The sequence below is a fragment of the Mobula birostris genome, chromosome X, assembly GCF_030028105.1.
Source record: "Mobula birostris isolate sMobBir1 chromosome X, sMobBir1.hap1, whole genome shotgun sequence".
In the NCBI taxonomy this organism is placed as follows: domain Eukaryota; kingdom Metazoa; phylum Chordata; class Chondrichthyes; order Myliobatiformes; family Myliobatidae; genus Mobula; species Mobula birostris.
In genome coordinates, this window is record NC_092402.1 from 33181778 (window position 1) to 33198454 (window position 16677).

Sequence of the window (16677 nt, forward strand, 5' to 3'; positions counted from 1 at the left end):
TCAGAATTAGAGGACATAAGTCAGGTTACAGTGGAGGTATTTAATACGAACTTGAAGAGTACCATTTTTACATAGAAGATAGTCTATATATGGAATGAGTTGCCAATGGTTGAGGCAGACACCTTAACGACATTTAAAAGAACTATGGACAGGTAAATAGATAGGAAAAGTTTAGAGGGATGTGGGTTAAACGCAGGCGAATGACACTAGATTAAACAGGCATCTTGGCTGGCATGGATTGGTTGAGTCGAAGGGCCCGTTTTCGTGCTGTGTGACTCTATGACTCATTGAGTTTATTGGTAACAGGGGAGAATCAGATCCTGTTCACCACCACCTCACCCTCCCCTTTCACTGTTGCCTTGCTCTGCTATTATCTTTACTAATGCCTCGAAGAAGCTGAAAAACATTGTTCGCTCATCTTCTGCAATACATCGTGAAAACATTGCATCTGCCTTTTACTCAGCTGTGTTATAATTAAATAGCCAAAAAAAACATTTTTTAAAAAAATTGTTGATTTTGTACGTTATGTTCACTTCTACATTTAACTGTATTCTTCAGTTTCTATAGTTCCAGTTTACAGATATCAATGGGTCCATAATCATGTCATTGAAACCATTTTTGTAGAAGACCAATTTTTAACTGAGGTTAGATTTTCAGACGTTTTAACTATCGCATCAAATTATCGTTCAGTCCACGATCGGATAGGCTGCACAAGTACAAACATTTACTGTAAATCATGGCTTCCCGAGCACCCTGACAGCCGGCGCGATCTTTGACAATTTTCTTGATTTCGTGAGGTAATGAGTTAAATGTGAACAGCGGTGATCCGTCTGGGCGGCTTGAGACCTGCGAAGTGCGGAGAGTATGTAATTGTGTCCGGAAGAGCAGTGTGCTCCGTGCGCAGGTTTGAAGGACAGGCGTGTACTGGGTGTGGAGGAGCTGGAGGGAGAGACGGCGAACTCAGAATCACTGAGCAACTAACACTACCTTTGAAATAGACATGGCGCCTTGTGCTCCCCGTCCGTTTCAGCCTGGCGTTTACTTTCTCTTGTCAGCTGCCGTGTCGATCTCCTCTGCTTTTAACATCGATGTGACGAACCCGATCATTAAGAAGGGTCCAGCCGACAGCTACTTCGGATATTCGGTTGCTTTGCATCGACAGCTGAAAAATCAGGATCGCTACCTGTAAGTGCATTGTGGAGATCATAAGTGAGAGTGGAGCTAAGGTTTGCTCGTGTCTTTTACGGGACAGGGTAGTTTTGTTTTAATACAACAGGTGAAATGTGAAAACGAGAACGACCGGCGTAACTAGTCATCTGGTCGTTCAGCTTTAAAAGAAGAATTTTATTGCCTGCGGGCCGAATCACCTCGGCTTTTATTAACTTTCATTATAACATAAAGGCGAGTAACATGTCCAAATCCGCTGGAGCAGAGCAGTCCTGGCTCGCGTTATAAATGAGTGGGGATGAGTTTTATGCAATGAAATGTGCATGCATTGTTTTACTCAAATAAACCATTTGTTGCTCGTGATCGGAGCTGGAGACGTAAACTTGATTCAGCGGCAGCAGCAGATGGGTGGTGGGTCTGTTGCGAATTCCTTCAAGGTTGCTTCTACGTGTTTAAAACAAAACCCTTCAGCCCCACACAGGCGCCGCCAGTTTTAGTTTTAGTTTTGACAGAATGGTTAGATCTGAATTATACATCGACAGTTCTTTGTAAAACTTTTATTTATCCTCCCCCCCCCCACCCCCGGAGTTCCTTTCAATTGTTACACATCGTACGGAGTCCTCTCGGGACGACCCGGATCACGCAGAAACATTTCAGGGCAGTTGGTGTTTCGTGGGAAAACACATCTTATGAATGTTGCTTTCACTTGAATAGCAGTTTACAGAGACGTAATAGGAACGAAAGAACATTTAAGACATGGGATTTCCCAATCAGAATTTGGAAAAACATGGGATTGCTTCTGTTAGTATTGAGGTTTCTGAACAATGTACATCATTTTACCGCAGAGCTCACAACCACTCTGCGGCTGATTCCAGTTTCTTTTGTAAGAGGGTGAAATGTGTTGCATGCTGGTGCAGCCCCGAAACGGTTAACGAGACTGCGCCAACTCTCAGAGAAAGTAGAAGGAATTTTGTCTACCGCCCTGAGGAGCTCAATTTAACGTTCGCCCGGAGTACTTGGGGGGGGGGGGGGTTGCAGGTGAGCGCTGGTCACGGAGATCCATTGGACACCTGTAACTCAAGGTCAAATTTCCTCCGTGGTTGTGCGCACTCGAGCGCCGAACCCATTGTGATTGAACTTCACGCAACAGCTCCATTTTGCTTAAGCTGCGTCCTGCCATAATAAGATAAAGACCTTATCAGCAAGGAATTCCTTTGTAGAATTTTTTTTTGCTGAGGGGGATGGGTGATGTTGCATATTTGACTTAGGCGCTACATGTCATACTCTGGATTGGCCGTGTTTAACTCGAGTTGCGCAGATTTACTTAATATTCAGATGGGGAGACTTGGAGGGGTAGTTCCCATTATTTCTGAATTTTATTAATCTGAATCTGCATTGTCAGATGCGATTAGCGTTGAAACAGACAACGATTTCTTCTGCATTGCAAGTGGCACATCAGAATATTACCCCATGCTTCTTTTCCTGGCATCAATTTAAAGATCTGAAGAAATATAAGATCTAATTTGCTCGATGAACTATTCACTCAACTCACGCCAGATAACAAATTTCATTCTTAACGTGCCACTAATGTATCAAGGCGAAAAGGTTGCATCCTTCTTTGTTGGGACACACTTCCTTTCTTATTCCTTCTCCTTCCCTTTGTGGAGTAGTTCGCTGAGCAGCTGCTGATGGAGGGTAACCGGTAGCTCCACCTTAGAGGCTGTAGTAGATTATTGAATTTGGACAAAAAAGTTAATGGTGGGCTATTTGAACACAGGAGTACTACCAGTGTCAGGGAACATTGGGATCCTGTGGTAGTTGAGGTATTCAACCTTGTGATCATCAAAGCAATCCTGATCCTCCTCTCAGCCAATCTTCACAAATGGACATCAGTGCCTAAAAGATGAAGGACCTCAAGGATGTGAACACCTCTGGGTGTATGTTGGAAATCCCCTGTGTAGTTGGTTTACATACATTACCTCTGTTGTGTTTAGGACCAGTTAATCCATTCTTCCAAAAGCAGTCTAACTCTAGCCCACATGTATACCCCAGTGCTTAAGGTGTTGATAGAAAGTGCCCACACAACCGAGTTTCTACACTCTTCCCATACCTCTTTGAATTACACACCAGAAATTCACCCCTGATCTTGCCTGCCCAGCTCAGATAAGATTTTGCTGAGCAAAAGAGAAAGCTAAAATAAATTTATTTTTGTTTTGGAAACTCCACAACATGCAAAGTGAAAATGTACCACAGAAAATAATTTAGTTGATCTGTGGCTTTTCACACTGCTATGATTTCACCATATTACTTGATTATTTCTGCTGCAACCACCTGTCTTACGTCAGCTATTTAGTTATGTATTCATCATCGACCTGAGTTGTGGAGAAATATTATGTGATAAATGAAAGTAATGTCCAACCCTTATTTGCTTCTCTGCTACAGGTAGTGATTCGTTATTCATTGCTGGCAACCTGCCACTTCAAGGAACTGACCATTCTTTCTGAGTGAATTGAAAAATAGAATAGCAGCAAATCATTTGAATGTCAAAGGCATCATGATCTGATATATTTGTATGCATTCTTATCAATAATAGGATCTGAATAGTGTTTTAAATAACTTACAGCCTTTTCAACATCATTTATATTTAATTTCTTAGGAGATATAGTATGTGTGGACATTCTTTTGCATAGATTTCAGAATAGCTGAAGCCCAAGCACCAATTCTGTGGTAACCCACTAGTCACAACTTGCCAACCTGAAGACCCATTAACTCTCATTCTTTGCTTTCTGTCCAATAATCCATGTTAGTATTTTTGCCTCCCAATACTGTGTGTACTGGTTGACCAATCTTTTTTTGGCCCCTTATCAAAAGTCTTTGAAGATCCAAATGTACCACATCCACTGGTTCCAATTATCTATTCTACCAGTCGCATCCTTAAGGAACTGCAGATGTTTAGTTAAACATGATTTTTCTTTCACAATTGCACGTTGACTCTGTTACTTACTCTTTTCTAGGTTTTTGGCTATTACCTCCTTCTTTAGGATTCCACTATTTTCCCTGATAAAGTCAGTCATCCCTGTTTTCTTTCTCCCTCTCAGATTGTGTGGTCACATTTGTTGTCCTCTAATCTATAGTATTTTGGAAGATAATAACCAAAACATTCACTTCCTTTATGACCACCTTTTTCAGAATGTTAGGATGTAGAACATCAGATCCTTGGGATTATTCATCTTTCAAGCTCACAAAACTATTTTTGACAAAGACTATTTCCTTCAGTTTCTCATCCTTACTAGGTCTATGGTTCCCTAATATCTCTGGCATGTTACCTGTGTCCTCAGTTAAGACAGACACAAAGTAGTCAAATTCTTCCACGATTTCTTTGTTCCCTATTATAAATTCCCTCACTGTAAATGACTCATTTGCACGTAATAGTCTTTTTTTCTTGGATACTTGGAGAGCTTTATTAGTCCATTTTTATGTTTCTCTCCAGTCCACTCTTGTATTTTTTTTATCTTGGCTCTTTTTTGATCAGCTTCCTAGTCCTCCTTAACTGAGTTCTAAAATGTTCCCATTCTCTGGCTTTTTGTTACTTCTGGCAATTTTATAGGCCTTCTCCTTTGATTTACTGCTATCTTTATTTTTTCCTTGTCAGCCACAGATGAATCACTTTTCTTTTTTTTTTGCCTTAAAGAAACCTATGCATTTTTAAGTGCTCATTATTGCCTGCCCACAGCAAAACCTTTCAGTATAGTATCGCAATCAACTTTTCCCTCATATCTTCATTTTTTTTGTTAAGATTTAAGATTCTAGTTTCACGTTGAACTGTTTCAGTTTCAAACGCAATGCAAGATTTTATCCTATTGTGGTCATTATTCCCTCACCCTCTCATTGCACCATATGAGATTGAAAATAGTCTTCACTCTAGTTGGTTCTCCAGCCTCTAGAAAACCATATCATACACCTTCTATGATCCATACACTTTTTCAGTGGTCATTTGTTTTATCCATGTTAAAGTCATCTATGACTATTACTTCTGTTACATGCACATTTAATATCCTGGTTTATGCTTTGCTCAGTATTATAAACTACTATTTGGTGGCTGATAAATAATAACCACCAATGTCTTTTGCCATTTGCTCTTTCTTAAAGCTGTGTGTTGCCATCACTGCCTAAGCTGAGCTATTGCTGAAACGTTCATCCATGCCTCTGTTGCCTTCAAACTTGACTACTGATTTCCTAGCTAGCCCTTCTACCTTGTACCCTCAGCTTTCACAAACTGGTTTGTACCACATCCTAGTCTGCCATCATTTCTACACAATGATGGTAAATAGAATGTGGCTCCCAGTTTTACAATTCCTCAGCTTTAGCACTTCACTTTATTTGCAAATCCTTCCAAGGCCTTGTCCTTACCATATGCTGTCTCTTGACTCTTTCCTTCACTGACAGCCTCTTAGAACTCTATACATTTTATGGTACAGAAGGAGGTCATTCAGCCCATCTTGGCAGTAGTGGCTGAGGAAGTGCTATTTATTCTTATTTAAAAACCAGTCCTTCGTACATAGCATTTGAGAATGCAGTTTATCAAGAACATACATGACTACATAATAAAAGTGAAGGTTTCTCCCTCCACCATGTCTTTGGGATTTCTCCCAACACATCTTCATCCCTCTGTTTCTCCTCTTCCTACAAATCTACATTGTAGTCGAATTCTTAGATCAATCTGAATTCATTTTTATGCAACTTTGTGTTACGTTTTGTCTGGTAATGTGGTATGCATTCCTATCACCTACCATTTTGATGTACGCTAACCTTTTTAAAGGTGACAAACCATCTATAAGGTTAACATCACTTATCATCTTGAATTTCGGGTCATTTCCAAAGTCACAAACATTCATTTATAAAAATAGAGCAAGTCGCAGAATACAGGTTGGGAGGATGTACTGCATTAAAGGTGCTCAATAAAATGAAATAAATACATGTTCAAACCATTAATTCACAACCCAGCAGTTTGAGGATTAATCTTAGCTGCTGCTGAATTTTAAAAATCTGCACTTTTTTTTCATTGGGATTTGAAGCTGACAATTCTGAGCCAGTCACTGCACAAGCTGACCCATAATCCTTCAGTTTTCATGCAGGTCAGTGAACAGCCTCTAGTAACTAGCTAGCTTAAGGCAGAGTTAGCTCTTTATCAATCCGAAAGTGGGGAGAGTCTGTCATATTTCCTTTTGGTCACCTTATGTTGGATTGAATCTAATGATTTCTAATAATTGAAATAATAAGTGGACTGTTACTTTTGTACTGTCAAAAATGACTACTTAGAGTGTCTTGAACAATTGTTAAGGAAATCAGTTAGCTTGAAGAAAGTGTGGAAGCAGCCTTCATGGTCAGTGGAAAGCTGAACACTGTAGGATTTTAAGAAATGTAAACTAAATCAGGCCAACTTGTAGATGTTTCTTCCATTAGCTATACGGGTCACTTTTAGGTTGCCCAAGATCATGGAAGATGCTATATTACTGCAAAACTGTCTTTTATGGAGTATAAAGTCAGAACAACACAGCATAGAAACAGGTCTTTTAGCCCAGCTGGCTTATGCCAATCACAGCACCTTCCCTGCCAGTCCCACTTACCTGCATTTGGCCCATAACCCTCCAAGCTCCTCCACTCCAGGTATCTGTCCATATGCCTTTTAAATGTTGCAATTGTTCCCGTCTTCACTACTTCCTCCGGCAGCTCATGCTGGGTACTCACTACACTCAGTGTAAGGAAGTTACTTCTCAGGTTTATTTTAAATCTTCCTTTTTATCTTGTATCTCTGTCTTCTAGTTTTGGTCTTCCCATGAGTTTATAAACTTCTGTGAGGCCACCCTTCATTCTCCTGTGCTCTTGGGAATAAAGATCCAACATGGCCAAACTTCCCCTATAATTTGGGCACTCTAGTCCAGATCTCTTCTGCATCCTCTCTAGCTTGAGTCTTTCCTATAAAAGTGTGACCAAAACTATACATAATTCTCCAACAGTGGTTTCACTGATGGCTTGTATAATTACAACATAATATCACTACCCCTAAACCCAGTCCTCCGATTGATGACAGCCAACACGCTAAATGCCTTCTTCACTACCCTGTCTACTTGTGTGACTACTTTCAACAAACTGTGCACTTGTACTCACAGGTCCCCTGTTTCAAAACCAGTCCTGCCATTCACTCTATAAGTCCTACTCTGATCTGAATGTCCAAAATGTCTCATCTCACACTTATCTAATTTGAAAACTATTTACCATTCCTCAGCTCATCTCTCTAACTGAGCAGGATCTCTTAGTAATTCATTGTAACCTGCTTCACCCCCTAATTGTGTATCGTCAGCAAATTTGCTAATCATGCCATGTACATTCATATCCAAATTAGGTGCATAAATGATAAATGACAGAGGTCCTAACACTGACCCCCGGGCACCTATTTAATCACAGGCCTCCAATCACAGAAACCAACCTTCAACCATCACTCTCTGTTTCCTATCATCAGGTCAATTCTGATTCTGCCTTGCTAGTACTAAATTGTGGATGTTGATGTTGTTTCAGAAAAATAAACCCTCTGAACACCTAGGCAAATAAACAGTTCATATAATGTAACACGTATTGTCTTTTTTCATTAAGGAGATTGCAATGTGGTGATTTGCAACACAATGTCAAATTCTACTTAAAGCATGGAATTGCTCAATTAGTGTTAGAAGCTTGAACTTGCATGTTACAGGTCCAACCATTTATAAACCTGCATATAGTTTTATCATTATATTACTAACTTTTCTGAACCGGATTGTGCAATCTGTTCTACTTTTATAAATCAACGTTTGTGACATTGGAAAAGATAGATAGATATACTTTATTGATCCCGAGGGAAATTGGGTTTCGTTACAGCCGCACCAACCGAGAATAGGGCATAAATATAGCAATACAAAAACCACAAACAATCAAACAACAAAATGCAAACTATGCCAGATGGAAAATAAGTCCAGGACCAGCCTATTGGAGCTAGAGAGGATGCAGAAGAGATCTGGACTAGAGTGCCCAAGTTATAGGGAAAGTTTGGCCATGTTGGATCTTTATTCCCAAGAGCACAGGAGAATGAAGGGTGGCCTCACAGAAGTTTATAAACTCATGGGAAATCCAAAACTAGAAGACAGAGATACAAGATAAAGAGGAAGATTTAAAATTCCTTACACTGAGTGTAATGAGTACCCAGAATGAGCTGCCAGAGGAAGTAGTGAAGACGGGAACAATTGCAACATTTAAAAGGAACTCAAATTCAAGATGTTAATTGATGTTAATCTTATAGAAGATGGTGCCACCTTGAAAAAATTAGCTTATGTCAAAATGACAGAGTTGTCATATGAAGGTTCCAAAATAGTGTTGGGATAACTTTTGAATGCCCTGTTTTTGTTTTAAGATTTGTTCTCAATGGCTCTGAATGTTCTTTCAGTGATCATGTGGTCACGTAATATTGCTCGCCATTGAACTTGGGAGGGTGTGTTGTGGGGGAGGGGGGGAGCTTTCCACAAATATCTAGTGATACCTGTGGGAGAACTTCCCATTTCTTAATGCCTGTTGAGTGAAGTACCAGTTGGAGGCATTTATGATTATATATTTTCAAGCATATTAAAGCATAATCAAGGACACGACCCAGCCAGCCAACACATTTTCGTCCATCTTCCCTCCGGGAGAAGGCTCAGGAGCTTGAAGACTCGTACGGCCAGATTTGGGAACAGCTTCTTTCCAACTGTGATAGACTGCTGAACGGATCCTGACCTGGATCTGGGCCGTACTCTCCAAATATCCGGACCTGCCTCTCGGTTTTTTTGCACTACCTTACTTTCCATTTTTCTATTTTCTATTTATGATTTATAATTTAAATTTTTAATATTTACTATCGATTTGTAATCCAGGGAGCGGGAAGCGCAGAATCAAATATCGCTATGATGATTGTACATTCTAGTATCAATTGTTTGGGGACAATAAATTATAAAGTATAAAGCACTCTCAGTGGCAGTAGACCAAGAAGCAATTTGTATTTAATTTATTATGTTGAATCCTTAACAAAGATAAGTATTAAAATATCATAAACTTCTGAACATACTATAATGCTCTTTTTAACTTTCATGTGAGGATATTGTCATGCACTCATCATTTTAAGGTCAAATAGTTTGCTAAGTAGTTTTTTTTTACATTATTCGAAGCTATCTTAGAGCTCGTGTGAGAACTGCAGGTGAGTGGGGTGGCACGATAGTGCAGATATTGCCTCACAGCACCAGAAACCCTGATGCAACCTTGTTGCTATCTGTGTGGAGCGTGTACGCTCTCCCTGTAGTTGCATGGATTTCATTTGTGTACTCTGGTTTCCTCCCGCATTCCAAAGGTATGCCAGTTGGAAAGTTAATTGGATGCTATAAACTGCTGTAAGTGAGAAATAAAATCTGAGGGACTTAATAGAAATGTGGGGAGAATTTAAAAAAAAGTGGGATTAAGCTGAATGAAAATGGGTTGTTAATGCTTGGTGCAGACTTGGTAGCTAAATAGTCTGTTTTCATACTGTAGTTCTCTACGTCTCTGATCTCAAGGTAATCACTGAGGCCAAGTTTATACAGTAGATACCTTAAGTATCCAACTCAGTGACGTTAATAGCAGTGCAGAACATTTTAAACGCTACAGGCACTGAATTATCAATGGCAACTTTTATGAATTAAACTGTGCATATGCAAAAATATCAAAGATGGTGTTGGTTCTATGGGCAAATGGGTGAGTACTAATGGTAACTCCATTATTATCACCACGAAGTCCATGCCAATACAACCAAAACTTGCAGCAAGCTCTTGCCTTCTTCCATATTGAGATCTTGAAGTAATCTTCTGCCTTTTCAAACTGCAGGGATTTTCCATCAATATATATATTTCTTCAACATTAAACTAATTGCATATTACAATATAAATAATACTTCCAGCAGCATGTGTATAATAGTATTCGCATCCTATTTCAGGCTTTAGGATCTTTTGTCGTGAAACTATTTGAGGTATTTCTGCCCTTAGGGCAATTTCAAGTTAAATGCAACCCCTCCCATTATATAGCTGAGATGTATGAGGATGCATACACATGGAATGAATTGATAATTATAATTGTCCTTTGTCGAGTCATCTTGGATCCCCTTAACACCAACAAATCACAAATAGTTCAGAAAAGTTATTGCTACATGTTTCATTCCTACTCCTCCTTTACTTAGATGGTAACCAACAGCAGTTAAAATTGATCAGATCTGACTAGCCAATGCATATTTAGCAACTTTGCAACCTTTTAAAGGCAGCAAAGTCAAACAGAAACAGAGTAAATCCAAGAGGAACTTCTTTAACCAGAAGTTAACGTCTATTTGAGGCAAATAGACTTCAGGCAGGGTGATATCAATGTGTTGGTTAAATGGCTGAAAATGACAAATGGAGTTTAATCCTGATAAATCTGAACATAGAACATTGAACAGTGCAGCACAATACAGACCCTTTGGCCTATGATGAGCAGCTGGAGTATACTGGCCGAAGTTGAGGTGGAAGCAGGTCACTGACAGCATTTAAGGGCCCAGATGAGCACTTGATTCACCTGGACACAGAAGACAATGGACCAAGTGCAGGAGAATACGATTAGTACAGATGGAGACCCACTTATCAATGGTGCACCAAATGGCCCATTTCCCATGCAGCATGACTCCATACAAAAGAAAACAGGAAGAGAAAAGGTAAATAGATGAGAGACAAAGTGGAAGAAAGTGTTTCATTAAACTTCATTAAACCTCAGTCAAAACTTACTTTACATTTTCCAGTTTTAAGAATTCTATCAGATACAATCCTTTTGCCTTTTAAATCTATTTGCCTTTTCCTTGAAAGTAGGAGCTGCTTCCATCTCAAGGCACCTTGAAAGTAATAACTGGAATCTTAAAGGGGTTAGTTAAATTCAGTTTAATCAAGTTGTAGGCCTTATTTAGGCTGAGTTGGTTAATTTCCAACAATGGAATAATGGCAGTCCCAACAATCTAATCGTCTCACTTATGTGAAAGGCAAAAACAAATCTAAGGCTTCCAGTCCTGCTTACTGGTATTACTGCTATGGAGGCAAACTCCAGTGTTATTCTTGCCATGAATAACATCATTCACTGAACTCATCCACAAAGAATAGACATCCCAGTACACAGCAGAATCAAAGGAGCTACACTCAGGGACAAAGGAAGAAAATTATAAAGAAAATAAACCTTTCAGCAATTTGGAATTGACTACTTATGGTCAGCGACCACATGTTAAAAGAAGCAAAGTAACACTTCTATATCCTCCCCTAAAACAAAGCCTTAAAACAGATACACATTTCAAGGATCCAGATGAACTAAATTAGCTGCGTGAAATTTACATCATAATCTGATTGCTCCATGTTGTGCTGATATTTTTAACTTGCAATTTGTGTAATTGCATTGTATAGTTAAACAGGAAAAGGTTTGGCAAAGGTTTGTTTTAGGGTCTGTTAGCTGGGGCTAGCTGTTTGTGGTGTGTATTTAGCTTTATAATTATATCATGTGCCTCTTGACATCACAATATATTTATTGTGGCATTAAGTTGTTTTCATGGTAAGTTAAGAAACAGTATTTGGAAGGAGAGACAGTAAAAAGAATGAAATGACATATTTTTCAACACACAGGTGAATGTTTAGTCTGATGGAGGCTTACTGTGAGCAACAAATCGAAGACTCTATTGAAAATAACAATTTTATTCCTATTACATTACAAAAGGAATTGCAGTTCAAAATTATTTTATTGGCTGTTCAAGATTTTACATCATTCTGAAAGGATGTAAAATGTGTTACGTAAATACATGTCTTGCTTTTGACCTTTGCATGTTTCAATTGCTGTGCTCTGGCTACATTAAAAGTTTGTTGTTTCAAAAAGATGATAAATTCAAGGCCATAAAAACAGTGATAGACCTCCCTAAAGGGGGGTGAAATAAAGAGAAAATATGATGTTTGTATTGCAAACAAGGCTATAAACTTGCAAAGTAGCAGCTGTGTTCCAATAAGTATCTTCCATTTTTTTGATGAAACCATAAATCATGTTTGTATTTTATTACATTACCTGTTGATTTTTTTTCAAGTGATATAATCCTCTCAGACCACAGTTATTACAGATTTTGCACCTTTTGGAAAAATTAGTTTGCATGAAAAATCATACTTCAGAATTATTTTGTTTGTCGATCATTTGCATAATGGTTCAGTAACTATTTTCCAACATAATTATCCATTATGTTTCTTTTCCATTTTGTTTCATCGTTTGTATACTTTACTCAAGCCCATTTTGTTTCTGTCATTGTTGTCTTGGACAAAACACACCTAGATGTGATTACTTCAGCTTTGCAGAGTTAAAAATCTCCTGTATCTGCAGCTAGACTTTTAAGGTGTATGTTTCTAGTGTAAGCTGTCTGATTCCATTCCCCACTTGACTCCTGTCTCACTGTACTTGTCAGCACATGTGTCAAGATGCCATTTGATATTCTGCATTGTAGCTAAGGTGTAGTTTAAACAGTAGGTAGGAGGCAGCATTCAGATCAATGGTTTTCATGTAAAACTTGATCCCTGGCTTCTGTTCCCTTGCTTTGGAACTTAAAAATTATCCTGATCTCAGCTGGAGATTGGAAAAGAATGCATGTTAAGAACAAGTTCTTCGTGCCTTGGAGAGGTAATTTTTTTCTGCACTTCTATTTTCATATCCCAACAAAGATTTTTTTGTGGCCAAGAACAAACTACTGAAATTCTTAAGGGTGTAGGATTAAAACGTAAGAAGTGGAATGAATAAACTGATCTGACCTTGGAATTAATTCCACTTTCTTGCCAGATTCCCATTAGGCTTGACTTTGCTCAAGTTCAAAGATCTTTCTCAATGATTCAGTTGAGGAAGAGAGCTCCAATAAAAAACATCATGATCCTGTGAGAACAAATTCCTCCTCATCTTTGTTTTGAATTGAATACCCGTTATTCTGAAACTGTGCCCAAAGCTTTGGGACCCCCACAAGGATAAATATTCTCTCAACAAATACCATCAAAACTGATAGCACACATGTACAGCAAAAAAATTTTGGAAAAATGTTGTGTTCTTAAAAAAGGAAAACGAGCTCCTTTATACTTCAGTCATACATTATAATCAAACACAATGACTTTTGAACCAGATAAGTGGCTATAAGCAGAGAGTGACCAGATATTGGCTTAAATATTTCAAGGAAAGGCAAAGAAGAGAGGTGGAGAAGCAAAAAGATGAGGGGAAGAATTCCGATCTGTGGTGAAGTGAAGGCATGTCCACCAGTGAGAGGCTGGATATTCCAAGGATGGTATCGAGGAAATTTAAGTATTCTGGAGGGATATTCTTGATAAATTTTGAGAATAAGATATTAATTATTTGCTAGAAAGCAGATGCTGGTTCCAGACCTCTTAACCATTTTTTGTTCTAACACTGCAACTGTCCTTAATAACTGTGAAGATCTTTCAAAAAATATGAGGGAAGTGAAATAATGGTTTGTCTTCAAACTGATCGACTAATGGCTAAAAATAATAGTTGATATTATTTTTGTATTTCTCAAATATACTGTTGTGACATTTTATTATATTTTGTATATCCCTAAGATTATTTATTGCCTTTTTCCTGATAGTGCAAATATTAAAAATATTTAAGTGGAACATATAAGTTAAAAAGGTGCAAACACAGGTTTAGATGCTGACATCAGGAGTGACTCCATAGGTATGCTCTGGTTACTACTGTGTGGCATTTACATTTCTGAAAGCCTCAAACGTTTTGAAGACTTTAGAGCAGGCAGTGAGCCAATGTGGCAGTGTTTGTGGCTTTGAATCCCACATGAACTTTCTTTATTGCACGTATATACCTGCACACAGATAAAAATGTGTTTGATAGTTACTGCCAGAAGACAGATAGAGAGGCATGGGTATGAATGATTTGACTCCAGGGTGGATTTTTGTTGTCCATACCAAAAGTTTATCTTGGGGCGCAACACTTTTTCAATACCTCAATGCAGTCCTGACCAAAGTTCTTGTTGGAATGAAGCTAATTTCACATAACTGTTTAACCAATGTTTTCTCCATTCTAGAACTAAGATCATTCCTTCTCAGAGCCTTATCCAACTGAATCTTGTGTGTGTGCATATATTTTGAGGCTGAACCTTCAATGAAGAATATGAGAAAATGCAGTTGATACCTAACATCAGAAGAACAAAGGATATATTGGGAGTCACCCTTCAGCAAAGGCAGACATTAGCAATTGAATTCACTATTGATTTTCTTTTACCAGCACAGCCCAAGGCCCTATAAGAAAAAGAATGTTTGAAGATTGAGAGTTCAAACCCAGAACAATACTCATGGTCTAACATGGTGAACCCAGCCCTCCTATATGTTTTTGAGAAATGGCTTGCACCTGAAAGGAGGCACCAACAATGTGGTCTATAAAATCCTTCAAATTCCACTGGCAGAAGAAGGGAACCCTAGATAAGCATTCACTCCCAGGTCAATATCCCAGCATTTCGGAACAAGAAGTACTTATTTGGCCTTTCAAGCCCAGCTTGCTCTTTTGATCATGCTCTTTTGATTGTAAACTCTTACTTCCTCAGTCCTGTTACCTGTAGTAACATTTTATTCCTTTTAAAATCAAGAGTCTATCTCCCTCTGCCTTTAAAACATTTAAAGAATTGTCTACTTTAAGGAAGAGAGTTTAAAAAACCCATAATCAGCTGAAAGAAGATTTTTTTTTCTAAATCTTGTCCAAATGGGTGACCTCTAGTTTTTAAACAGAGATCCTAATTCTAGATTCTCTCATGAAAGGAAACATTAGGAACTTGTATGCTCCTATAAAATCCCTTCCTAATCATACAATCGATCCTTCCCTCAAAAGATGATTAGTCATTCCCATGACTAATCTTGTAAATTCTAAAACGTGGCACTTGCTAAGATGATAGAAGTTTTTATAATTTAAAAAAAAAATTACTTTAAGGTCAATTAATATCTGAGATGCTGTGGGAGAATGACAATGAAAAGCCAAGTAAATACAATACTTACAGGGGACCTTGTGATAAACACAAAGGATCCTGCAGATGCTGGAAATCCAGAGCAACACACACAAAATGCTGTCGGATCTCAGTAGATCAGGCAGATTCTATGGAACTGAATAAACAGTCAATATCTTGGGCTGAGACCCTTCATTAGGACTGGAAAGGAAGGAAGAGGAAGCCAGGGTAAGAAGGTGAGCAGGAGGGGAGGAGAACAAGCTAAAAAGTGATAGATAAAGCCAAGTGGATGGGAGAGGGTGCTCTTGATCTCCTCGACAACTTTCAATTCCCTGGCCCTCGTCCCCTCATTTTCACCATCGATGATCAGTCCCTATACATTTCTATTTCCCATCAACTTCGCTTCCAACTTCCACCCTGTCCATAGATTCACTTGGTCCATTTCTTACACTTCACCCCTTTCCTCAATAATTCTGTCTCCATCACTGGAGACAAACTGTCTGCCAATATCTTTTATAAACCCACTGGTTCCTATGGCCGATATTCCCTCTGATTTGTAATGACCAGTGTGCGCAAAAATCTTGCACTATGCAATGTTTTGCCCAGTGACAACAACACGTGCGCCTGAATTTTTAGGTGGAAGTAAACCATAGAAACCATAGAAACTACAGCACAGAAACAGGCCTTTTGGCCCTTCTTGGCTGTGCCGAACCATTTTCTGCCTAGTCCCACTGACCTGCACACGGACCATATCCCTCCATACACCTCCCATCCATGTATCTGTCCAATTTAATCTTAAATGTTAAAAAAGAACCCGCATTTACCACCTCGTCTGGCAGCTCATTCCATACTCCCACCACTCGCTGTGTGAAGAAGCCCCTCCTAATGTTCCCTTTAAACTTTTCCCCCCTCACCCTTAACCCATGTCCTCTGGTTTTTTTCTCCCCTTGCCTCAGTGGAAAAAGCCTGCTTGCATTCACTCTATCTATACCCATCATAATTTTATATACCTCTATCAAATCTCCCCTCATTCTTCTACGCTCCAGGGAATAAAGTCCTAACCTATTCAACCTTTCTCTGTAACTGAGTTTCTCAAGTCCCGGCAACATCCCTTGTAAACCTTCTCTGCACTCTTTCAACCTTATTTATATCCTTCCTGTAACTTGGTGACCAAAACTGAACACAATACTCCAGATTGGGCCTCACCAATGCCTTATACAACCTCATCATAACATTCCAGCTCTTATACTCAATACTTCGATTAATAAAGGCCAATGTACCAAAAGCTGAAGCTATTCTAAGAATAATAAACTCCCAAGTCCAGTTTGTTGTTTATTGTTTAAAAGAAATAAAATAACTGTCAATAAGAACTTTGATGTCCTCTGGGTTTAATCATTTTTGCTCTCGTTCATCTGCACTCTCACAAAACATACCAAGCA

At 38.8% G+C, this 16677-nt stretch overlaps 1 protein-coding gene across 3 annotated transcripts in view; it reads left to right on the forward strand.

The window, feature by feature from the left end:
• Nucleotides 1-821: 821 nt before the first annotated feature.
• itga3b (integrin, alpha 3b) overlaps nucleotides 822-16677 on the forward strand; it is a 147130-nt gene continuing 131274 nt past the window's right edge. The window contains exon 1 of one of the 3 annotated variants that reach the window (XM_072248827.1): nucleotides 822-1185. In XM_072248827.1, coding sequence (XP_072104928.1) covers nucleotides 1001-1185 — 185 coding nt within the window. In that variant the 5' untranslated portion in view covers nucleotides 822-1000. The remainder of the gene's footprint in view (nucleotides 1186-16677) is intronic. The other 2 variants (XM_072248828.1, XM_072248826.1) reach the window with 2 other exon arrangements.